Source organism: Tenrec ecaudatus, chromosome 2 (genome assembly GCF_050624435.1).
Source record: "Tenrec ecaudatus isolate mTenEca1 chromosome 2, mTenEca1.hap1, whole genome shotgun sequence".
NCBI lineage: Eukaryota > Metazoa > Chordata > Mammalia > Afrosoricida > Tenrecidae > Tenrec > Tenrec ecaudatus.
In genome coordinates this window covers 199,789,179-199,815,100 of record NC_134531.1, presented here as the reverse complement: position 1 = coordinate 199,815,100, position 25,922 = coordinate 199,789,179, and the positions used below count along the sequence as shown (strand labels likewise).

The following is a 25,922-nucleotide window of genomic DNA, read 5'->3' as shown; positions in this document are numbered from 1 at the left end:
GTTCATATTATCTAAGGCTCCATCATTTTTGTTAGAATTTGTGATAGAAATGAAGATTACCCCTCCACATTTCCTTACATGTATTTGTAGTTCTGAAATACAATAAAAATTGGAAAATCAATATCATAATTGCTTATCATATCTCTATACAACTATTGAGCTATATGATTTTAACAGAAATGAACAATGTAACTTTCAAACAGTATAATTGACATATTCAGGTATAAAAATATAATGATAACAACAGTATGTTTTTTGGGTTTTTTTTTTTTTTACCAGCCCTCAGAGAGAGGAGTATCATGGTCAACCTGACTTCTTCGGTTACTGAGTTCATCCTCCTGGGATTTTCAGATATCAGGGATTACCAAATCATGCATGCAACGCTCTTCTTCCTCATTTACTTAATAGCTCTGCTGGGCAACCTCACCATCATCATTCTCAGCACCTTAGACCAGCACCTCAACAGTCCCATGTACTTCTTTCTGAAGACCTTGTCCTTGCTGGACCTCTGCTTCATCTCTGTCACACTTCCCAAGGCCATCTTTCATTCGTTGACCCAAAATGGTACCATATCCTTTCTGGGGTGTGTGGCACAGGTCTTTTTTGTAGTTCTGTTTGCTTGTGCTGAGCTGGCCTTGCTCACAGTCATGTCTTATGATCGATATGTGGCCATTTGCCACCCCCTACATTATCAGGTAGTCATGAAGAAGGAGGCTTGTGAGAAAATGGTGGTTGCTTCATGGCTCAGTGGGGTTGTTTCTGCATTCTTGAATACATCTGTGACTTTCTCATTACCGTTTTGTGGGTCAAATTTTGTCCATCAGTTCTTCTGTGAGATCCCATCTTTACTCAAACTCTCCTGCTCAGAGAAGTATCTTGCTGAGATTGGGGCCATAATTGTCACAACATCTTTAGGATTTGTGTGTTTTATTTCCATTATGGTTTCTTACATTCACATCTTCTCCGCAGTCCTAAGAATTGCATCAGTGGAAAGCAGGTCAAAAGCCTTTTCGACCTGCATCCCTCACCTTGTAGTCGTTACTGTTTTCACAATTACAGGTTCTGTAGCCTACATGAAACCAGTGTCAGAGGTCCCTTCAGTGTGGGATCTCCTGGTTTCTGTCTTCTACACTGTTGTGCCACCCACCATAAATCCCATCATCTACAGCCTGAAGAACAAAGACATGAAAACTGCCTTCTGGACAATTTTGAGAAAGATTATCATGGTACAATAATATCCACCAAAAAACAACCACATAGACAATTTACTCAATTCAATTGAACAAGAGTCCAAATCAGTGACTAACAATATACTTTCACTTATTTTACATAGTGGGAAATACATATATTTAGTAGCATATAGAATTTTCAATTTCTCCTCATGTCTTTAATTTAAATAAAAATACATGTAAAGTAGTATTCCCAATGCAAAGATTTTTTTAAACAAAAGGTATAATAGCATAATTTACTACATATCTCTTATTTGTGATTTCTTTACATTTACACAAAGGACTTTGTAGTTTAGGAATATTTCTACAATTGGATGTATCACTCAGCATAATGATGTTGAAATTTATCTTTATTATATGCATTTAGCTTTGCATATTATATTGTTATCGGCTTTCTTTTTTTAAACTAGAAATAATTTAAATGAACATACTTCTGCTTATCTCCCTATGCACAGAAAATAAACTGGCTAATAATGATAATCATTTTTATGTTTAAGAGTTAAGTTAATATTAACAGTTGATATGTTGATGCAAATTCCTACCAGTAGTTTTGAAAAGATCATTTAAAAATAGTTTTATAAGCATATATTTCACATGTCATACAATTTAGTAGTTCAGCACTATTTAGAGAATTTGTGCAATCATCACCATAATCAATTTCAGAACATTTTCTTCTTGTAGTCATTGTTGTTGACTGCAAGTGCCTTCTCCCATGTCCCTAAGTAATTATTAATCCAGTTACTATCAATATAAGTTTACCTAATCTAGTTATTATATAAAAAAATCATACAAACACAAACAGGAAGAAAGCAAAAACCATGACTAGACAAAACATATAAAAACCTCAATCAAAAAGAAAGGAGATGGAGTTTAAAAATGAAAAGGACATAAAATGATGAGGTACTTCATTCTAACCTAAATATATCTGTCATAATGAACTTTATCATGTTCTCTGTCTGATCGCAAGGTGTTCACATGCCAGAAAAGTTTCACCCACTACTTAATCCGTGGCTGGACCCGACATACGGATTTAGTGCTTCCACTGTTACCTATAGACTTTTGCATATGCGATGTTAAAATTTTAAGCACTAATTTCATTCTTGCTTTTGAATTTGGATTTTAATATTTAAAATTCTTGGATCACAGACTGGTGTGCTTCTTCTATGTATACTTAATTGAAGTCTCATTTAGATGGCTGCTTGTTTTAAGACAAGGCTTCAGACACCCAGACAAAATTCTTTCTGAAAGCTAGACACCATGTGGGGCAATTTGCTCTAGTACCCATATCTTCAGTGATCCTTTCACGAGGGCAATTTTCAGTAGGAACATGTCATAAGAACTAGTTGTTCTTAGATTGGGGCTAGAATTAAATGAAAATCCAAAATCATTCATATATGTACAGATTATATATGTCTCTGGTTTACTTTGGAGACATCATTATCATTTTATGACAGAAAGCATGACAAATAATTCCCCTGTAGCAAAAGGTACCATATATACTCAAGTATAAGCCGAACCGAAACATCAGCTGAGGCACCTAATTTAACCACAAAAACTGCATAAGAAAACATGCTGAAAAATTTGGCTTATACTCAAGTATATGTGGTAATTCTATTGATAGTGTCATTAATTTAGCAAATGATATAGAATTTAAAATACTGTCAAGTAAAGGAAAATATACCTGGGCATCAGCTTCAGACCACTACACATGAATCGTTGACTTGTAGAGATTAAACTTTTAACTGGATATTTTTTACACAACCAACAGGGTTTAGTGACAGGGCACAACGTTCAATAACACTTTCACAAAGGCAGAGCCATGACTACTAGACTAATACCTATCATAAGACTGCAAGAAGGGCATGAAAATTGTAACTATAAGGTAGTCTCAGGCCACTTCTCATTGGGCACCCTCAAACCAAAGTCCATTGACTGCGAATTCCATAACCTAAGGATCTGCTTAGTCTCACAATAGGCTGCTTCAGTTTAAACCCAAAGAAGTATGTTGAGTATAGATTCCTTAAATCTATTGAGTATGGGTTGCAGTAAAGCCCCGTTCACTTAGTGGGGTTTCTGCATCAAATCCTTCTGTTGAATCTAACATTATGCTAGTACTCTGCTGTTCTGACTACAGTGACTGCATCATAGATTTGAGATGGGTTAGTACAAGGCCCATATTTTATGCTTCCTTTTGAGAAATTCTTATTCCCCTCTGGACCTCTAACATCTCCATATAAAGTTGATAATTAGCTTTCCCGTTTCTTTAAAGAATCAAGAAGGGTGTAGACCACGGTTGTGTTGTATTTGTAGATTTTTTACGTGGTATTCATATTTTAACAAAAATAAATTTTCCTATTCATGAGTATGAGTATTCCATATTTGTAGGTATCTTGTTTTCTTGGAATAATATTCTGTAGTATCCTTTGTACAGGTCTTTTGCTTTTTTGGGTAGGTATATTGCTAAATATTTCACCTTTATTTATTTCATAAATAGTATTATTTTCTTGATGTCTTTTTTCAGAGCTCTCCTTACTGGGGTAGAGAAATAATGTAGAGCCAAGTTCAGTGGAAACATTACAGGGCATTGGCAACTTTCAGAGTGACCAACAGAGTACCAACAAGCAGAAAGGCAGATTGGAAGAATGAAAAGAATGTCCTCAGGGTCCTCCTTCTGAGAGAGCCACACCCCAATAACACAGCATCACACTGTATGACCTGATTGACATGCTTGACTCTACCACTAGTCAAGAGGGTCTAGTTGACATAAAATCATTTAACTACCACAGTATGTTGTTTAGTTTACCCTGATAATGGTACAATAAGAGATACACAGAATAGTGGAACTTGATGGAAAATTCAGGAGCAATAGCTACCACCTATAAATAAATTCTCAACAAAGAACCAAAAAAAAAAAAAAAAGGAAAAAGAGCGCCCTCTTCCACAAATAAGACTGGGGGAAAAAAGTAAATCTATCCCTATTTGCAGAAGAAACAGGGCCAATACCTCTCTCATGCAGATAGATAGATGATTGATAGATAGATAGATAGATAGATAGATAGATGATAGATAGATAGATAGATAGATAGATAGATAGATAGATAGATAGATAGATAGATAGATAGATAGATAAAAGAATCCAGGATTAATTAGAGACCTAAGTCCTAGTGTAAGCCTCAGAGCTATATGGATAATCACTAAGAAAATTGGGATAAGCTGAAAGGGAGCATTCTAAACGCTAAACTAGAAGGGCACTTCTTTCAAGAGAGATTTGTTAATTGTCAGTCTATGGTCTTTTCCATTTCTTCACCAGCACCATAATTCAAATGCTCCAAATCTTCTTCAAACCTTTGTTATTCAACATCCAAGTTTAACATAATTATAGAGAAATTGAAAATAACATGGTGGGTGAGGTACACCTTACTGCTCAAAGAAACCACCTGCTTTTCAACTCTCAAGAGTTCTTGTGCAGCAAATTCACACAATACACTGTCTTGTTGGATTTCTGGACTTCTATTTCCATGAGCATTGTTAGTGGATTCAAGAAGACATAATCCTGACGACTTCAATTTTTTCTCTATTTATCACAATGTTACCTATGTTTTCAGTTGTGAGAGGATTTTGAACTTCTTTACGTTGAGTTTCATTCCTTACTGAAGGCTGCAATTCTTGTTCATCATCAGCAAGTGCTTCAAGTCCTCCTCACTTTTAGCAAGAATGGTTCTGTCGTTGCATATTGAGGGTTGTCAATAAGCCTTCCACCAATCCTGGTGCCACATTCTTCTTCATACGTCTTAGATTTACTGATGATTTGCTCTGCACACAGATTGAGTAAGTATGGTGAGAAGATACAACCCTTACTCAAACTTTCCCTGATTTAAACCTGCCATATAACCTCGTTCTATTTGCACCACTGCCTCTGGACCCATGTACAAGTTTTGCATGATCACAATTTAGTGACCCAGATTTCAGATTCATCTCAAGCTTAACTATAGTTTGTTTTAATCTTCACAAATTCTTTGGCATTGACAATAAGACACAAGTAAACATCTTTCTCGTGTCATCTGCTTTAAACCCAAATGCATCTGACATTACCAGTGACATCCCTTTTTGCAAATCTTCTTCAGATTCTGGACTGAGCCCCTAGAAGAGCCATGACAATATACTGTTGAAACCTTAGCTGTATAATATTCATAAATATTTTATTTCCATGTACTAGTAGTGATATTGTTTTATTAGTTGACCATTCTGCTGGGTCACTTTCTTTGAAATGGGTACCCATAAGATCTCTTCCTATCAGTTAGCCATATAGTTGTCTTGCAAAGTTCCTGGCATAGACAAATGTTTGCAGTGGTAAGGGTTCTCAGACTTGGGGTTATGATTATGTGAGAACTCAAAATCCAACCATATATCTATGGTCTACATCAGAGGTATCATATCAGTTTCTTCAGAAATAATATTTCGGTGAAGTGAAACCTATCTCTTCTACACATACTCTCACTAGGTTGAGGAGGGACTACACAAATAAGGTGTATGTGGGACTAATAGAGGTGTTCGTGAGTTTTAAGTACCATCCGCTGGCTGAATCCTCTTTGAGGCAGGAGCACAGAAAGAGAAATCCCAGGAGCATCTGAGGAAAAGCGTGCTTGATATCTCTATCTGAACCTGGGGAGGCCAAGCCTGAAGGCACCAGAGAATGTGGGAAAGAGACTCTGTGAGAGAGTAAAGTATCTAATCGAGACCAGAGGCTGATGCAAGGGGACCATGATGCAGAAGAGAGAAGCAGTGTCAAGATTATGAAACTGGGTGACAGAGTATCATGGTGCCTTGGTCTATAGAGCAGTGGCCAAAGGACTACGTGGCTGCAAAGCTGAGGACCAGAGACAGACTTGACTGATGGCTGAGGAGAAGTGTTTCTATTGACCAGTAACTGTATCCTTAATGCTTACTGATCCATGACTTGTGGTAATCTATTAACTTCTCTAATTTTGTTGCTTTATTTTTTTAGGTGATGTCTTTTGTTTCTGACTCTAGTAATGCTATGTATAACAGAATGAAACACTACCCAGTCCTGCTCCATCATTACAATTTTCCTAATGTTTGAACTGATTGTTGAAGCCACTGTGTCAATGTCTTCCTCTTTTCCTTGGCCCTCTGCTTTAGTAAGCATGATGTCCTTCTTCAGGGACTGGCATCTCCTGACATGTCTGATGCATATGACAGTTTCACCATCCTTGACTCTGAGGAGCACTTTGGCCATTCCATTTCATTTTTATAACCTATAGTTTTTCTAGATTCATACTTTGTATACTCCAAATTCCAGTGATTAGATTTTTGAAGCTATTTCTTCACACCTTGAGGTGTGCTCCATCAGCAAATGAAGATTCTGAGGCTTCCACGGGATTTACTCCATTGGCAACACCCCTGTTGACTCTACTTTGAGAAAGTAGCTTCTGCTCAGTCATACTTCCAGTGCTTTTATACCTGAGGGGTCAATCCTCTGCCATGGTCCCCAACAATGTTCCGGTTCCATCCACCCATCAGCATCTGACAATGTTTGAAGCTATGCCTAAGGTTTTTAGTGGCTGCTTCTTGTGAATTGGGCAGCCATGCCCTTTTTCTGTAGTTTGTTCTTAGTCTGGAAGCTACACTGATAACTGTTCACTTTGGTTGGCCATGATGGCATCTGAAATACTATAATTATGAGTGTTGTCTGAGAGTCCTCTGTCCATTGCAATGAGATATCAAATCCAGCACAGAATTAGCGTGTCATGGGAAGGATGATTGTTATCAGAATAGGATAAAAAAGATGAAGGGTAAAGTCTTCCAGTTGAATTAAAAGGCATTGGGGTGAGGTTGGCCTACCTGACCTCCTCTGGCTTCCCTTTTACCAGGAAGCAGGGATCAACAATGAGTCCACATGTCAACCTTTAATTTTATCTATTCTTAATGTATTTATTAGGCACTAAACCCAAAAGAATGTTACTGCTCCTTTAATCTGTAACCAGTGTTTTTAGAAGTTCTTTTCATTTTGTTGTTGTTAGGTCACATTGAGGCAGTTCTCACCCTTGGTAACCCTTTGCACAGCAGAGCAAAACATGACCCAGCATTGTGCCATCCTCATGCTCATTTCTGTGCTTGTGCCTATTGACATAGCCATGTGTCAATCCATCTCACTGAGGGCCCTCCTTTCTTTCATGCCTTCTACTTTACCAAGTTGACTCTTTCCATTTTAGTCAAATTGATGGGATCTACGAAAAATGCTGAACATCTTTCAAAGTTCAAATCTAAGTAGTCTACAGTGTAAAGATTGAAACACCAATCAGAAATGAAATTATGTTAGAAGTACACGATTAGAAACATAACACAGGGTAGACACCCCACCCCATAATTGGGGTCCTACAATAAACATGTTAAGTGATTTCTGATTATTGTTTTAATATCCAAGAGCAAACACTTACTTCTAAATTTTTCACCACAGAAATAAAATCAGTCACCTTCCCAGAGAGAGAAACAAACAAAATATGCCTCCAAATATTTTTGCCTTCCTCCATGGACATATGAAATTAATAAGTTAGTGTTATAAATAATTTACTTTTGCATTGTTAAAGTGAGAACAACCTAAGGGATCAGTCTTGAGAAAAGCCAGACATGCACAAAAATGTAGTTTCCATTCCTGGATGGGAAGTTCTTAAAGTTTAGAAATATATCCCTTTGAGAAAAGAGAAAGCAGTCTTGAGGAATTATTCAACTGACTTTCCAGATCTGTTCATAAAACATATGATAATTTTCACCCCTGTCTCTGTAATTGGTGACAGTGGCTGATGGCTAAACTTTTCATTTGGTTTCAACATCTTCTCTAAAGAAACTATTTTTCACGGTGTACAATAAGGGAGTAAAAATATATAGTGTTAGCATTGAAAACAACTCATCAACTCATAATACTGTCTTGGACATCAAATTAAATTATTACTGATCGACTTTAAACCCTAAAGACTAGTGTGATTTTCCTCTTTTTGGAGGGAGATAGTGGAGAAGGGGCGGAGTCTTTTCCTTAAAACAGACTGCCTTCTTAAATAGAGCACCATGCTCAGAGTAAAGTGGTCTACTCACTTTTCTGGATCATTGTTTGACTTATAAATGACTTTTACACTCAGTTTCTTATTGTTAATTTTCTAAGATCAAACATTAGGAAGAACATGTATGTACATATGGTTTCATGGTCTACATGAAATTCTACAAAAACCAAAAGTAGTACAGAAATTTTAACAAGAATATTAGGTAAAATATCTGAAAAAAGAATAAGACTAAGAACGGAAGGTGTCCATTTGAAGAATAACAGCTACCCGGAGTTATTACTCTACATTTAAATGACACCAGTGGCAGCTACATTTGATTTAAAAACCAATGGGGCTAAAGGAATATAGGCACAGAAACAACTGCTTATCAAAAACCCCCAAAAAACAAAATACTCTTTCATTTGGATTCCTTTGGAGAAATAACAGTATATATTACTGTCATTCTATTTTTTCAATCATACTTTGAAATTATTTGATCTTATAGTCTATTTTAAATGTAAATCTCTTAAGTTTATTAATAAAAGTGTTCAATCTGAGAGTTATAATATTTAGACCTATTAGTTATGTATCCAACTCAAGGAAAAGGAGGAAAAAGTTACTTATATCTAGAGAATATACCCTTTAATGCAATATTCTAACATAAAATGACCCATAGAAATATTTAGTCTATTCCGTGGTTATTTCAAATTACTGACAATTTTTAGAATGATTCTAATACATAAAATCCATTGCCTTCCAAAATTCTGGAAAATTATTTTAGTCTGGTTGCTTCCAACCTCAAGATATCAGTCTGAAATATCATCCATATTTCTGTTGTAACTATTTGGTCAAATGTTTTAGCATATCGACAGGAGCAAAGTTAATCTATAAATGACAAAACAGATGTGACTCACCTTAATTCATAACAATATTTCAAAATAAAAAATGTGTGAGATATTAGGAACTAAAAAAGGTCCAAGAAAATTAATTTATAATCAGAAGGAATGTTTGACAAAAAGATGCTCTAGAGCACACAGGTTAACCTTACTTTTAAAAAGTTACAGATATAGTTCCAAACCTTCAAAATATAACATATCTGACTTAAGTTTGAGCATAAGTGGCTAGATTCAAAAGAAACAAGTTATCAATTTAAAATAATTAAAACGATAGAATGATCAAACATGCAATCAAGATGTACTAATAGTTATTTGTGATTGGAATAAAAACATTGGGGAAAATAGAGGAAGGAACAATAGTTGAAAAATATGGAGTTGGTAATAGAAATGAAATGGAGAGGGCATGATAGAATTGTACAAAACCAATTACTTGTTCATAAAAAATACCTTTTTCAGCCACACAAAAGATGACTATATACATAGACTTCCCCAAATGGAATACACAAAAATCAAATTGATTATATCTGTGGGAAGACACGATGGAGAAGCTCAATATCAACAGCTAAACCAGACCTGGGACCAACTATGGATCAAACCATCAATTGCTCTTATGTAAATTCATGATAAAACTGAAGAAAAATAAAATAAGCCCACAGGAGTGAAAATATGACCTTGAGTCTATCCCACCTGAATTTCAAGAAAATCACAAGAACAGATTTGTTGTATTGAACACTAATGACAGAAGACTTGAAGAACTATGGGAGGACATCAAGACCATCATTCATGAATAAAGAAAATGGTCATTAAAAAGATAAGAAAGAAAGAAAAGATCGAAGTGGATATTGGAAGATACTCTGAAACTTGCTATTAATTGTAAAGTAGCTAAAGCAAAGTACTGAGAGGATAAAGTGCAGGTGGCGAGTAGAAATTTTCAAAGAGCAGCTCAAGAAGACAAAGCCAAGTATTATCATGAAATGTGCAAGGATCTAGAATTAGAAAAACAAAAGAGAAGTACTCACTCAGCACATCTGAAACAGAAAGAACTCAAGAAAAAAAAATTCAAGCTCCAAATTACAATCTTGAAAAAGTCTGTAGGTAAAACATTGAATGATATAGGAAGCATCAAGAGAAGAAGGAAAGAATGCACAGAGTCCCTCTTGCAAAAAGAACTAGCCAGCAGTCCAGCATTTCAAGAGGGAGTATATGAGCAAGAACCAAAGATGCTGAAGGAAGAAGTTCAAACTGTACTGAATGCATTAGGCAAAAACAAGACTCCTGAAATGGATGAAATACTCATTGAAATGTTTCCGAAAGCTGAAGAAGCATTAGAAGTACTCACTTATCTATGCCAGAAACTTTGGAAGACAACTACTTGAAGAGGTCCATATTTGTGTTCATTCTGAAGAAAAGTGACCCAACAGAATACCCAAACTATAGGATAATATCATTGATATCACACATACATAAATTTTACTTCAGATTACTTAACGATTGCAGCAGTACATTGACCATGAGCTGGCAGAAGTTCAGCCCAATTCAGAAGAGGACATGGAACAAGGAATATTATTGCTGATGTCAGTTGGATCTTGGCTCAAAGCAGAGAATACGAGAGATATGTTACTTTTGTGTCCTTGACTCTGCAAAGACTCTAAAATATGTGGATCATACTAAACTGTGGATGACCTTGAAAAGATGTTAATTCCAGTACACTTAATTGTGCTCATTTGGAAGTTGCACATAGATCAAGGTGAAGTTGTGTGACCAGAAGACAAGAATACCGTATCATTTAAAATCAGGAAAGAATTGTGTTAAGATTATATTATATCACCATACTTGAACAACTTATATCAGAGCAAATAATCAGAGAAGCTGGATTATATGAAGAAGAAGAAGGCACATCAGAATGGGAGGAAGTCTTATTAAAAATCTGTGGTATTCTCATTTTCCCTCTCCCTCCCCGCCCCCACTCCGTGAACCCTTCATCATTCATATATTATTATTATTTTGTCTGATAAGGGTTCAAGTAGAAGGCAAATGGTTTGAGAATGAGGATAGCAACAAATGTACATATGTTCTTGACACAATGGATGTATGTGTGGATTGTGATAAGAATTGTATGAGCCCCCATTAAAATGATTCAAAGAAAAAATCTGTGGTGTGCAGGTAACACCTTTCTTGCTGTAAGTGAGGAGGATTTGAAGCAATTGATGAAGATCAAGGATCATAGACTTCAGGATGGATTACAACTCAATGTAAAGAAGACAAAAATCCTCACAAGTGAACCAATATGTAACATCATAATAAATAGAAAAAAGTTTGAGATTGTCAAGGATTTCGTCTTGCTTGAATCCACAATCAATTCTCATGGAAGCAGAAGTCAAGAGATCCAAAGATGCATTGCATTAGTAAATCTGCTGTACAAAACCTAGTTAGAGTATTGAATAGCAAGGATGTTTTTTTTTTTGAAGACTAAGGTACACCTGACTCAACCATGATATTCTCCACTGCAGTTAAATAACGAAGACGGAAGTAGAATAGGCGCATTTGAATTGTGGACTGCTAAAAGGAAAAACAAATTTATCTTGGCAGAAGTACAACCAGAGTGCTCCTTGGAGGCAAGGATAGTAAGACTGTGTCTCATATACTGTGGGTGTGCTGTCAGGAGAGAGCATTTCCTGAAGAAGAGCATAGGACTTGGTAAAGTGTAGGAGTGGAGAAAAAGAGGAAGGCCCTGCACAGAGGGATTGACACAGTGGCTGCATCATACACTGGGGAATAGAACAATTGTCCGGATGGAGCAGGACTGTGCAGAGCTTTGTTCTGTTGTGCATAGGACACGATCAGTTGGAGTTGACTTGATTGACCCTCACAACAGGCACAAAAACAAAATGAAAATTTATCAAATACATTTTCCGGGTTTGTGTGTATGCCTTCATGCATGTCCAAGCCACATTCCAGGAAATTCTGAATTTTCAGAAATTTGTAATATGCTGTATAATGACACTTGATTACACAATTTTTAAAGAATCTTGTTTGTTCTGTTGAATCTAGTCCATTTTCAACCTAGAAGCTATATATATTAGCCAAAAAATGAATTAAATCTTTAAACTAGTAATTCACATTTTTATAATTATAATAAGAAATACAATTCCTTGTATTATTCTATTAGATATTAAATACTTAATATTTATTAAGTATTTTATTAAATATGTAATATAATATTATATATTATATTAATGAAATATACTTAACATATTAAACAAAGTTTAATATAAGATTAAATACTTAATACTCAAAAACTTAAACTTTTAAACTTTAATCGGATGGGTAAAATTTGGAATACATCAAATAAATGCATTTTAATGAAGTCTTTAAATATTGATCATTTTGTATATTTTTTGTAATAACATTGAAATGGAGAAAAATTAACACACTGCTTAGTCAATTGGTATAAATATGGGCATATCTTTTCTTATAAAAGTTTGTGAATGTCAAATTATAACAAACATCTGTTCAATTGATTTAATATAACATATTAAAATATTAACCTTTATTATATACAAGACAATACTGAAATAAAGTTTAATCATTAAAAAATTTTTAATTTTATCTAAATTCAGTACTCTGCATTCTTTAAAAGCATCTATATTTTGATTTAAAAACTCAATCCATTATATTGAGTCTGATGAATAACAACATCATGTTGTTAGGTGCCATCAAGTTGGTTGCACCCAATAATGACTTTATGTAGTTATGAAGGAAATACTGCCTGGGCCTGCACTGTCATCATGATTGTTACTATGCTTGATCCATGGTTGCGGCTCACCTCCTGGGGGGCCTTTCCCATTTCACTTACCCTCTACAATTCCAAGCATGATCCTTCTTTTAAGGCAGATATCTTTGGCTGTTAGCAGTCAGTGTTATGCCCACTACTCAGGCACCATTCAAATGCATCTATCCTACTTCTGTCTTCGTTATTCAATGTCTAGATTTTACATGCATACGAGGACATTGAAAATAGCATGCCTTATGTCAGGTGCAACATAGTCCGCAATGTAACAGCCTTGCTTTCCAATACTCTGAAGAGGTCTTGCGCAGAAGATTTACCTGATGCAATGTCTTTTGTTCTCTTGCTTGCTGTTTCCATGAACATAGATTGCAAACCCAAGCAAGACAAAACCCTTGACAACTTCAGTCTTCTCCCCATTGTCATTATGTTACCAACTGCTGCGGTTGAGAGGAGTTGGGCCCTCTTTACATTGAGTTGTAATCTCTACTGAAGGCGGCAATCCTTGGTGTTCATCACCACATCCTTCAAGGCCTCTGCGCTCTCAGCAAGCAAGATTGTGTCATCTGCTATCACAGGTTGTTAATAAGACTTCCCCACATCCTGATCACATTCTCCTTTATATAATGAAAAAATATCTGATTATTAGCTTAGCATACAGATTAAAAAGTATGATGGGAAGATATAACCCTATTGCACACCTTCCCTAATTTGAACAGATGCAGTATTCCCTTGTTCCATTCACACTGCTGCCTGGTGATCTATTTACAAGTTCCACAGGAGAGAAATTAAGTGTTCTATATTTCCCATATTTTTCAAAGTTATGCATAGTTTATCATGATCCACACAGTGAAATGCCATTACATAGTCAAGAACACACTAGGAAACATGTCTCTGGTATTCTGTGCTTTGAGCCAAGATCGATCTGAAATCAGCAATGATATCCCTTGTTCCATGTCCTCTTCTGAATCCAGCATGAACCTCTGGCAGCTCTCTAAGTGCTGCTGCAAGCATTGTGGGATAATCTTCATCAACATTTTGTTTGATGTGATATCAGAGATATTATTCTGTAACTTGGGCATTCTGTTAGATCACCTTTTTTTGGAATGGGGGTCATATATGGATTTCTTTATGTCAATTAGTTGTCTTCCAAATTTTGTGGCATAGATAAGTAAGTGCTTTCAATGTTTCTTCATGTTGTTGAAATATTTCAATTGGTATTCCATAAATTCCTTTAGTCTTGTTTTCTCCTGATGATTCCAAGTGCAACCTGGATTTCTTTCACATGCTCTTGCTCAGGCTACTTCCTGAAATGGTAGAATATTTACCAGTTCTTCCGGGACAAAAAATTTGTGTATTCTTTCCATCTTCTTTTGATGCTTCCTGCATAATTTAATATTTCCTCATAGAATCTTTCACTATGGCAACTAGAGGCTTAAACATTTTCTTGAGTTCTTGTCTTGAGTTTAAGATATGCAGGCATTGTTTTTCTCTCTTAGTTTACTAACTCCAGTCTTTGCACATTGCATTGTGATATTTAGCTTTGTCTTTCTGTCAGGGGAACCAGCCCCTAACACACCAGTATGGGTCCAGTAGGCACAATTGTACAGCGATAATAAGTAAAGATCATAGAAAAGTTATAGAGAGCATAAGAGAGAGCATAGAGGTAGTGAAATAAATGGAGTCACACAATTCATGTTAGCATGCTCACCTCAGCCCCGCTGATGGTCCACGTGGGGGAAGAGAGAGAGATTTAATGCTAGACCAGGCCTTTTATATTCTCTGGGGAGGTGCAAGCCCCCTAATTACAAGTGAGGACATATGTCACTGGAAGGGGCTGCCCTATGGGTATACAGTAAATGAGAGGGGGGGTGGTCTAGGGACATATGCGCAATAGGAAGGGGAGGGATTGGGGTTATACATGTGACAAGATGGGCAGATCCTAGGTTTAGGAATGGTGGCTTAACTTTGATCTATTCCCTAGATCTCCATAGGAACCATTATCAGTAGGGTATAAACCCCACCTACTGGAACCAAATAGATGTCTGCAGGGGTCCATTGTCTTTAACAGCAGGGAGTGGGGCCCACAGCAGTCTGGCAACTCACAGGCCCTCAGGGAGGATGCCTGTGAGCATTTGGCCTCCCCCCACAAGTGCCCCTTTGACCTTACATATAAAATTCAAAAGCCACATGGGCGACATGGTTATTTTCTATACACTAAAAGCTGTCAAGGCAAAACTTCATGATCCAATCAATATAGCCAGAAATTCAGGCTCAATAGAAACATTTTGAATCCAGGCATGGAGGATAAAGTTCCCCCTATATCATCTGCTATTGGAGGAAGGTATGAGAGGTTTTGGATGCCACAGCGGGAAGAGAATAGAGCCAAATAGAAATGTCTGCTTCTATAGTTAAAGCTGCCAGCCACACAGCAACCAGCTCTGTGCTTGTAAGAGACCACCTCAGATCAGCACCATGTAGGAGGGTGAAGTGAGGATCAATGTCATGAGAATGTGATTAGGACTTACCTACAGCTCACAAGGTGGAGGTCCCCCTCCACCACTAGAAACCTAGCCTTCCAGGCTCCTTTGTGAGACAAGGGAGGATTCGTCCTTAAACACTCTCTTCCTGTTCTCTGCTCCTCACGGTATTTGGCTTATGTGCAAACTTCAAAAGTGCCAGAGAGGCCGTGTGATTCTCCTTCATATGCCTTAGCTTTCTATAGAAGCAACACATGATAGCCAGGACAAAAATTTTGATAATGTGCAGCACTGTTAGGCTGGAACCCAGGCTATGAGAAATACTTTGAACCCAAGCACTAGGGTCCAATCCTTCCATGCCCTTCAGCAATTGCTTAATTATATCAGAACCAGGAGATGCCTCAAGCCTGTCTTTGAATGAAAATATCCTTTTTAAGCTGAACAACATCTAATGAAATGTTTCCCTTAAACCCTTGCAAATATTTCCTAATCAAATCCCAATCATGCGATGTCTTATTATATAGGTAAGGAGTTACAGAAATCAGTTACATTCCAATCACATTTTAACATTGACAAGTCCAAAATCTTGATCTTTTAGCAAAGCAACAGTCTGTAGCAATAGTCCAGTCATTATTGTATAAAATGTTCAGTTATGATAGAGTCCCAAAGTTTCTTTTAGACAGTGTCAGCAACAGAAGAAATATCTTAGCGGTCAGCAAGCACCATTCTCAGGAATCTGCGAGGTCTTCTTGATGTTTTGGATAAGTTCAGTAACAGGACAGGGTCTGGTCACACATCAGCTCCCCCGCTTTCTTCTGGGGAAACCCTTGCTTGCTGAAGAGAAATTTTGCCTGTGAAAATATAAACAAATAGCCCCTCTCTTCGGGGTGTCATTAACCTGAAAAAGGAATTATGATTAATAATGGGTGGCTTCTCCATCTCTTCCTTGTCCATCTTTCTCCAAAGGTGTGTGCGTCCTTCTGAGGAGAATCCAACTGCTATATTCTGTGAAAACATAACTGCATAGCCCTTTTTCCAGGTGAATGGACTTGGATCACAAACGCGGTTTCCATCATCTTCAGATTTCTTAGGATCAATTTTCTCTGTAGATTTGAAAACGTGTTTATCTTCCCTAATTTTGTTACAAGATTTTAGTAAGGAGGAAATTTTTTTGGTTAAAATGACTAAATGAACTTTGTCACACATAAGAATCCTCTTGTCCCCCTTCTGTTTTGACAATGTAAATATTAAAGCATTGCTAGCAGTCTCAGTAATGTGCTAGCCTTTCACTCAGTATAAGGGCTAGTTAGAAAGCCTTCATTGTTAAGTAAATTTTGGCTTCCAGCTCTCAGGGAATCAAGAGAGCTGACTAGGGAAACTTTCCATACTTTGAAAGATTGAAAAAAATTCTTATTAAATTTGTTCACCTTTTCTTGAAGCAACTTCCCAAACAGACATTTTTTTCTCCAAGTTTACCAATAAGGTTACAGGCTCAATTAAGCCGGCTTGCCCTTCAGGCTTCTCACACTGTGTGATTTTACCTTGCAATAGTCATTCTTGGTTAACTTCACTCATTCTTTCCATGCTGGACTTAGAGGAAGTTAATGGGAGGGTGTTAGGCCCTTCTAAATGCCCTAAGGAAATGTCCCTATATCCAAAGTTTAAAAACCTTTTCCCTTCAATTTCTAATTCCATGTGGGGGCGCTGTCGTTTCCCAACAGCATTCCAAAAGACCCCTTCATTTAAAGGGTGGTCAGATTTCTCAAGTACTCTTTCCTAGTAGACATACATTTTTACTTTAGGAATGCAAGGAAGCAAAAATTGCCTTAAGCGATCTTCTTTTATAAACCATGATATATCAGAATTCATCAATGCCTTAACTTCTTCATAATCTTGTTCATTAATTCCATCAATGGTAAGAACACCTTGAGAATTTACATTAGACTTGTAAGGTCTCTCTTTCCGGGCTAGATTCCAACCTTGGTTCTTGGCTCTGCAAGAGAAAGATTTCACGCCGAAGCCGGGCTGGTGATCCAAGTGAATTTAATGAGAGTTAAAAGAAGTTTCAGGTTTTATGTGGCACCCATAGGATTCCTCTGACCCACGTGGCCTGGCAGAGACTGCCCGGGTCATGCAAGGATCTCTCTCCTCCCACGAAGACGACCAGACCAGCCCAAGCAAGACCCTCTCCCTCTCGGTCCCTGCCTTTTCAAGGGTTCCCAGGGGAGGCATGGTGAACGATCCCAGGTTGATCCCATTGGCTGAATTGCAGTCACCTGGCCCAGGTGGGCTGCTCCAGGTGTAATGCCCATCTGCGTCCACCGGTGGGAAAATCCAGCTTTGTCCTTTGCTGGCTCTCCTGGGCATGCGTAAATGGACTTCCCAATTCCCTAAGCTAAGCCCCATAACAGACTTTCCTAATAAACATCCCATTGTTCTTTTAGGTAGCGAACCCCAAATACCGCTCTTAATAATTTCTGGTTTAATCACAGCTTTTGGCTTTACTTCACAACTCTGATCAACTCCAGTATCAAATTTAACTCCCTGAGTATTTAGGTCAAATCTTCCTGATAGATACTGTATTTCTCTTTCAATAAGAGGCTCCTGCCTTTTATAATCAAACTACTGTGAGGGCTTCTGAGCAATCTCTTGGTTACTCAAACCAACCACAGGGAGAACAGAGGCTGGGCTTTTGCCTGTTTGACTAGTTCTGGTCTCCTGCTGTGAGATGGGGAGATACCAGCGATTTCTGCCATTCAAAGATTCTCTTGCTGGGTTAGGCAGAGGCCTTGCCTTCTGAGCTCTGTTAGGCGGGCCTTGGATCAAGCTCCTTCCTCTAGTTTCCCGCTGGGAAGCCTTTGCTAATGGCAACCCTTCACTGTTGAATTTTGAACGACATTGGCTCGCCCAATGAGTTCCCTTCCTACAGCGGGGGCAGAGTTCAGGTTCTTTTAAACCGGAATTAGGTGGCCCTGGCCCATGCTCCGGCGCAGGCCACAGTTTGCTTTTCACGGCCAGGCTGATCGGCCTGTGCTGTCTGTACTCTCTTTGAAGATGACCTGTCTTTCCACAACTAAAGCACTCTCTTCTAGGTCTGATATAATTTGCCAAGGCCGCTGCCATGAGGTCTGCCTTGTATTCCTCTGCCTCTACATTCCTGCATATCCTTAAATAATCCTGTAGGGACGCAAGGCATTTTTACAGTGTTTATTAGAAAAATCATAAGATAGCTTATGCACTAAGTCTCTTACTGCCTGGACATTCTTCACACATTTGGAAATAGCATCTTCCAGTCGGGACACAAAGTCAGCATAAGGCTCATCATTCCGCTGTCTTATAGCCCTGTAACTCGGCCTTCTCTCTTCTGATGGAATTATCTTTTCCCAGGCATTTAAGCAAACTTCACGTATCTGTCCTATTGTCTGTTCAGTAAACTGTAGTTGAGACTCAACTGTGATATAATTCTCATCTCCTAGCAGCTGACGAATCCCTATATCTATCCCATCCTCAGCATTCTTGCGTGCTCATGCAAGGGCTGCTTCCTTCCACAGCATTTGATATTGCAAGGATTCTGAAGAGAAAAGACAAATTCTCCCTAAAGCTCTCCAGTCTGCAGAGGTCCAGCTCTCAGACTCTGCTAAGGCCCTTACCACGCTGATTACAAAATGTGAGTCTGGGCCATAATCATTGACTGCCTGCTTAAGATCTTTTAACAACTGAAAGGGAAAGGCACTGTGAATTCCTTGGGGGGTTTTCCTGTAGGCCTGTCTGCTAAAGACACTAACAGGATAAGCCATTCTGGACTCTAAATCTCCTTCTGCAATTCCTCTTTCTACTCTTGAAAGTAAAGGTGCTTTCCTACACTTCTCTTTGCTTCTATTCTCTGAGCTTGTCTTCTCAACTGTTTCTGTGTTATCTCTCCTTGTTTGCATTTCTTTGGAGCTAATCCTCTACCTCCAGCACTGGCTTGCTTGATAGTATTGTGATTCCTTGAGCTATACTCTGGTGGGGCAGATGTTTCTCCTCTGCTATCTCCTGAATCAAACTTCTCCTTCTCAGCTACACCTAAAATCTTCTCATCTGCCTGAAACTCATTCTGCCTGCTTCTCACCTGATTTAAGTCTACTTAGCTTAGAGGTTTCTCACTGCTCTGCTGATCTTGATCTTTCTTCTCTCACCTTGCAGGCTCCAACACTGCTTTAATCTGGACCCACAGATCCCAGGTCTCCATGGGTATGCTCTGTCCTTCCCTGTGGGCTTTTCTTAAATTAATGGCTACCTTATCCCAAATTTCCATATAGAATGTTCCTTACTCCGGAAATGAAGGATTAAATTTCTTTACCAATTGAAGAAACTCTTTCATTTTCTTATTCTTTACTACTACATTTTGTTTTGTCAAGAGGTGGCAAAGAGTGATACCCTACTCTGTACCTGACCTATATCTCACTCAGACTGAAAAACAAACTTAAAAAATAAATCCCCACATAAAGAAGCACACCAGCCTTTATGATCATGAGGTGTCAGCAGGATCAGGTATCCTGGATCAGAAAACCCAAAACAAACAATTATATCAATGTAAACAGGGGTGTGTGTGGATTGGGGGTGTAGACAATTGGACATCCCCTCACAGAAGGTTTACAAGGAAAGGATAAGTCAGCCAAGTTGAGTATAGCAATAACAAAACATACAACATGCCTCTAGTTTTTTAATGCTTCCTCCCCCGCCTCCCTCATTATCATGACCCCAGTTCTACCTTACAAATCCTGCTAGACTAGAGCACGTACACTGGAATAGATAAGAGCTCTCCACACACAGAATCCAGGACAGATAAACCCCTCAGGAACAATAGTAGGAATAGTGATACCATGAGGATAGGGGGAAGATGGGGGGGGAGAATGGGACACCAATCATAATGATTGACATATAACCCACCTCCACATAATGATTGACATATAACCCACCTCCAACCCCACCTTGGGTGACGAACAACAGAAACACGAGTTAAGGGAGACAGTGGATGGTGTAAGATGAAAATAATGATAATTTATAAATTATCAAGGATTCATGACGGTAGGAGGGTGGGGAGGGAGGAAAAAATGAGGAGCCGATACCAAGTGCTCAAGTAGGAAGAAATTTTTGAAAAGGATGATGGCAATCATATGTACAAATGTGCTTGACACAAATGTGTATGGATTGTGATAAGAGCTATAAGAGACCCCAATAAAATTACTTAATGAAATAGAAAAATAAACTCAAAAAATGTCCCAATTCACCCTCACTGTCCGATGAGGCCATACACGGGATATAACTCAAGAATTCTTTTCCTACAGGGCCCACGTAATAGGCGCCATATGTCAGGGGAAGCCAGCCCCTAACACATCATTATGGGTCCAGTAGGTGCAATTGTACAGCGATAGTAAGTAAAGATCATAGTAAAGTTATAGAGAGCATAAGAGAGAGAATAGAGGTATTGAAATAAATGGAGTCACACAATTCATGGTTGCATGCTCACCTCAGCCCCGCTGATGGTCCACGTGGGGGAAGAGAGAGAGATTTAATGCTAGACCAGGCCTTTTATATTCTCTGGGGAGGTGCAAGCCCCCTAATTACAAGTGAGGACATATGTCACTGGAAGGGGCTGTCCTATGGGTATACAGTAAATGAGAGGGGGGTGGTCTAGGGACATATGCGCAATAGGAAGGGGAGGGATTGGGGTTATACATGTGACAAGATGGGCAGATCCTAGGTTTAGGATGGTGGCTTAACTTTGACCTAGTCCCTAGATCTCCATAGGAACCATTATCAGTAGGGTGTAAACCCCACCTACTGGAACCAAATAGATGTCTGCAGGGGTCCATTGTCTTTAACAGCAGGGAGTGGGGGCTACTGCAGTCTAGCAACTGTTCAATCACCCTCTCAGGGAGGATGCCTGTGAGCACCTGGCCTCCCCAAACTTCTTCCCAAGTTAACCCTTGAAATTTTCTATTCACCTCTTTGATGTCGTCCTTTCTTCCATTTGTTTTAGCTACTTTATGATTAAGACCAAAGTTCAGAGTCTCTTTTGACATCCACTTTTTCTTTTTTTCTCTCTCCTGTCTTTCTAATGACCTTTTGCTTTCTTTATGAATCATGATCTCAATGTTCTCACACATCAGGTATTATATCATTAGTGTTCAAACCACCAAATTTATTCTTGGGATATTCGCTGAGTTACATATGAGCTATTGATGTTCTGGTCCACACTCTGCCCCAGGCTTGACATTAACTGGTTATGTTGAACTTCTAGAGTATCTCTTCCTATAGATGAAGTCCATTTAATTTATGTGTATTCCATCTGGAAAAGTCCATGTGCATAATTGCATTTTATGTTGTTAAAAGGATATTTGCTCTGAACAACTGCTAGGTATTACAAAATTCTACCAAATTCCACATTTGAGTCTATTATCAAGTTCCTATTTTCCAGCTACTGTTCTTCCCTCTTTGTTTCCAACATTTGCATTATACTCACCAATAATTAGCAATATATCTTAATGGTCTGTTTGATCAGTTTTTGGTTGAAATTGTTGGTATAAACTTTCAATTTCTTCATAACTAGCTTTTGTGATTGTTGCATCATTTGAATAATAATGATACTGATTGGGTTTTCTTGATGGAAAATAGATATTATTCAATAACAGAGATCATTGAACTTCAAGATTGATTTTTAAATGTCCTTTTGGACAATGAACATCATGCTGTTCCCCTTGATCATGTTGTTCCTGGTTAGTACATCCTATGATGTTCAGATTCAAAATAGCCAATACCAGTTGAGTTTAGCTGATTAATGACGATAATATTTGTCTTTATGTAGTCCACTTAGTTTTTGACCATTTCCAGTTTCCTAGATTCATACTTTGCACATTCCAAGTTCTGATCATTTGTAGACATTTGCAACTGTTTTTCAAGTATTGCAGCTGTGTTCTGCAACTGTGCTCCATCAGCCAATAAAGATCCTGAAGTCTTCACTTACACAAGATAAACTTGACACAAGTCACTAAGATTTGTTCCACTCCAAGAAATGAACTCCTTCCAGTCATATTTCAAGTTCCTTTTGACCAGTGGTTCTCATCTCTAGCATTATGTCTGACAGTGTCCTGCTTTCATTTATTGGGACTTCTGACAATATTTCCATGCTATGCATGAGGGTTACGCAGCAACTTCCTCTGAAGTGGGGAGTCCAGTCTTTCTTCGTTGTTGGCTCTTAGTCTGAGAGCTCTGTAGACCCTGCTGGCATTTGAAGTACCAATGATACGGCTTCCAGCATCACAGCAAAGCCATCACAGCATGACAGACTGTTAGAAAAGGGTTGGAACATTACACGAGTGTAAAAATTGCTCTCCGGAATTTCTGGTATTGCTAAATTCAAGGAGAACAGATAAGGTCCTCCTTCTGTGAATGACTTGGATTTAATTGAGGACATAATTAACTACTCAGAATTTGATGCACTCTACCACACAGGCTCTTGCTATGCTGAATTTGAGGGGTATTTTTTCTTCAAAACACAGTTCTTCCTGTGCCCATATAAAGTTAATCTGTGTCATCCCCCCCTCCCCCCCACTCCTCTGGCCACAGTAAAACACCAGGACTAGCTGCTGCTAAAAGCAAGGCTCATGGGCAACTAGAACATGAGTTTTACCTTTAAAATCCCTTTTACTACTTATCGTTTAGCACACTGACATATCTAACTCAAGTTATCTGCAAATTTCTTAAATTTTTTTTAATGTGTCCTAGGCATGAAACAGCTCTGGCCACGATCTAGGCATCAAGCCAGGATGAACAAAGGGCTGCCAGTCTGCTCTGCCCCTGACTGATATCAGAGCACCACCACTAATCAGGTGTCTCTTTGCCCGTAGCTAAGGGTTAAATTTCTTGATTTTAAGGTAGGCATACATATAAAGAATCTCTCTAAATGTATTACTTAATCAATTCTTTATAATATTAAATGTATCTCACTTGTAAGCATATATATATTATAAAATTTAAGCTTATCCCTTTAAATGAAGTAAATATATTTCCTTGTATGTCTTGAGAGAAATTTTTATTCTAATAGATATTTTGTTTTAGAAAGTCATTGTTATGCCAAGGAAGATAAAGTTTTTCTATATCACATCCTATAGGCTCCAGGAAATTGGTAATGAAGCACTGGAAGCTCTCACCTTTCTATGCCAAGAAATTTGGAAGACAGTAACTTGGCCAACTGACTGCAAGAGAACCATATTTGTGACCATTCCAAAAAAAGGTGACCTAACAAATGCAGGTGCTATAGAAAAATATTATTAAAATCACGTAACATACAAGTAAAAATTTGCTAAAGATGATTTAACCATGATTGTAGCAGAATACATTGAGGAGCATCCAGAAATTCATGCTGGATGTAGAAGAGGACATGAAACAAGAGATATTGCTGATATCAGACGGATCTTGTCTGAAAGTAAAGAATACTAAAAATATGTTTACTCGTGTTTTATGAAATATGGCAAAGCATTTGACTGTGTGGACCGTAAAATATTAGGAGAAGGATAGGAATTCTAGAACATTTCATTGTGCTCATGCAGACTTGTATATGGATCAAGAGTCAGTGAGTGAACAGGGCACAGCAATACTGCATGGCTGAAAATCAGGTGTATGCCAGAGTTGTATCTTTACATAGTACTTACTCCATCTTTATGCTGAGCAAACAATCAGAGAATCTGGATTACACGAAGAAGAACGTGGTATCCAGACTGAAGGAAGGCTTATTAACAATCTCAGATATGCAGGCATCACTTCATCACTTGCTGAAAGTCAGAAGAACATGAAGCACATGGTGATCAAGGAGAGATTGCAGCATTCAGTAGGGATTACAACTCAGAGTCAAGAAAACCAGCATCTTTATACCTGGATAAATGGAGAAAAATTTGAAGTTGCCAAGATTTTTTTCTTGCTTGGATCCATAAACAATACTCATGGAAGCAGTAGTCAAGAAATAAATGAATGTGTTTGTTGCATTAAATAAAAATAAATGAGACCTCTTTTCAGTGTTGTAAAGCAAGGAGGTTATTTTCAGGACTAAGGTGCACCTGACCTAAGCCAAGATATCTTCAATTTCCTCATATGCATGTGAAAGTTGGACATTGAATAAGAAGCCTGAAGAAGAATTGACATATTTTAATGATGGTGCTGGTGAAGAAAACTGAAGTTAAAATAGACTGCCAAGCTTCCTGGTCTCCATCATGGCGCAGGATCAAGGTGAAAAGGAGAACCCGATGCGGGAGCTGCGCATCCGCAAGCTCTGCCTCAACATCTGCGTGGGGGAGAGTGGCGACAGGCTGACGCGGGCCGCCAAGGTGCTGGAGCAGCTCACTGGCCAGACCCCCGTCTTCTCCTAAGCCAGATACACCGTCAGATCCTTTGGCATTAGGAGAAATGAAAAAATTGCCGTCCACTGCACAGTCCGTGGGGCCAAGGCAGAGGAAATCTTGGAGAAAGGTCTGAAGGTGCAGGAGTAGGAGTTACGGAAAAATAACTTCTCCGATACTGGAAACTTTGGGTTTGGGATCCAGGAACACATCGACCTGGGAATCAAATATGACCCCAGCATCGGTATCTACGGCCTGGACTTCTACGTGGTGCTGGGGAGACCAGGCTTCAGCATTGCTGACAAGAAGCGCAGAACAGGCTGCATCGGGGCCAAACACAGAATCGGCAAAGAGGAGGCCATGCGCTGGTTCCAGCAGAAGTATGATGGGATCATCCTTCCTGGTAAATAAATTCCTGCTTCCAAAAGACGAATAAAAAAATGACAGTGAAAAAAAAAATAGACTGCCAAAGCAAACCAATCTGTCTTGGAAAAGCTATAGCCAGAATGTTCCTAAGAGGCAAACATGGTAAGACTTCCTCTCATGGACATGTCAGGAAAGACCAGTCCATATAAAAGAACATCATGCTTGGCAAATAGAGGCACATTAATATATATCCTTCAATGATATAGATTGACACAGTGGCTGAAACAATCTGCTCAAACATAAGAACTATTGTGAGGATGGGAAAGGCCTGAGCTCTGTTTCCTGCTGGTGTGCGTAGTTTTCTTAGGAGTTGCAACAAACTCGCTGGCACTTAGCAACAAAATAGTGCATGTTTAAAATGGATTATTTTATTAAAACTGACAAAAGGCAGTTAATTCAAGGAGATGGGAGGAAGAAACTCAAATGCCATGTTTCTAAGTTTAAAAGCGGTCGTCAAAATGGTCTTATATAGACCTTACTAGCTGATCCACAGGGAGTTTTGTCACAAATGAATGGCTTCTTTCATGAAGATCAAATATTCAGTTGTTTCTGGAGTTAATTAACGGGCTGTCATGTCACTCATAGGCTGTGCTATCTGTTATGATTTTCAATGTTATGAAGAATAACAAGCACCACACTGTCAAGTAACTCTACAACATTCTCAAAACAGTA

General features: G+C 38.3%; 1 protein-coding gene, 1 non-coding gene and 1 pseudogene across 2 annotated transcripts; 2 read left to right on the top strand and 1 right to left on the bottom strand.

The window, feature by feature from the left end:
- The first annotated feature begins 290 nt into the window (after nucleotides 1-290).
- On the top strand, nucleotides 291-1,235 carry LOC142441210 (olfactory receptor 14A16-like). Its single transcript, XM_075543263.1, has one exon. It carries the CDS (start codon nucleotides 300-302, stop codon nucleotides 1,233-1,235), a length of 936 nt encoding a protein of 311 aa, XP_075399378.1. The 5' UTR covers nucleotides 291-299.
- Nucleotides 1,236-23,204: 21,969 nt separating this feature from the next.
- On the bottom strand, nucleotides 23,205-23,349 carry LOC142441644 (small nucleolar RNA SNORA48). The gene has a single exon (XR_012783005.1). It is a non-coding gene; the product is annotated as a small nucleolar RNA SNORA48 (small nucleolar RNA).
- Nucleotides 23,350-24,691: 1,342 nt separating this feature from the next.
- Nucleotides 24,692-25,265, top strand: LOC142441209 (large ribosomal subunit protein uL5-like; annotated as a pseudogene).
- The last annotated feature ends 657 nt before the right edge of the window (nucleotides 25,266-25,922 follow it).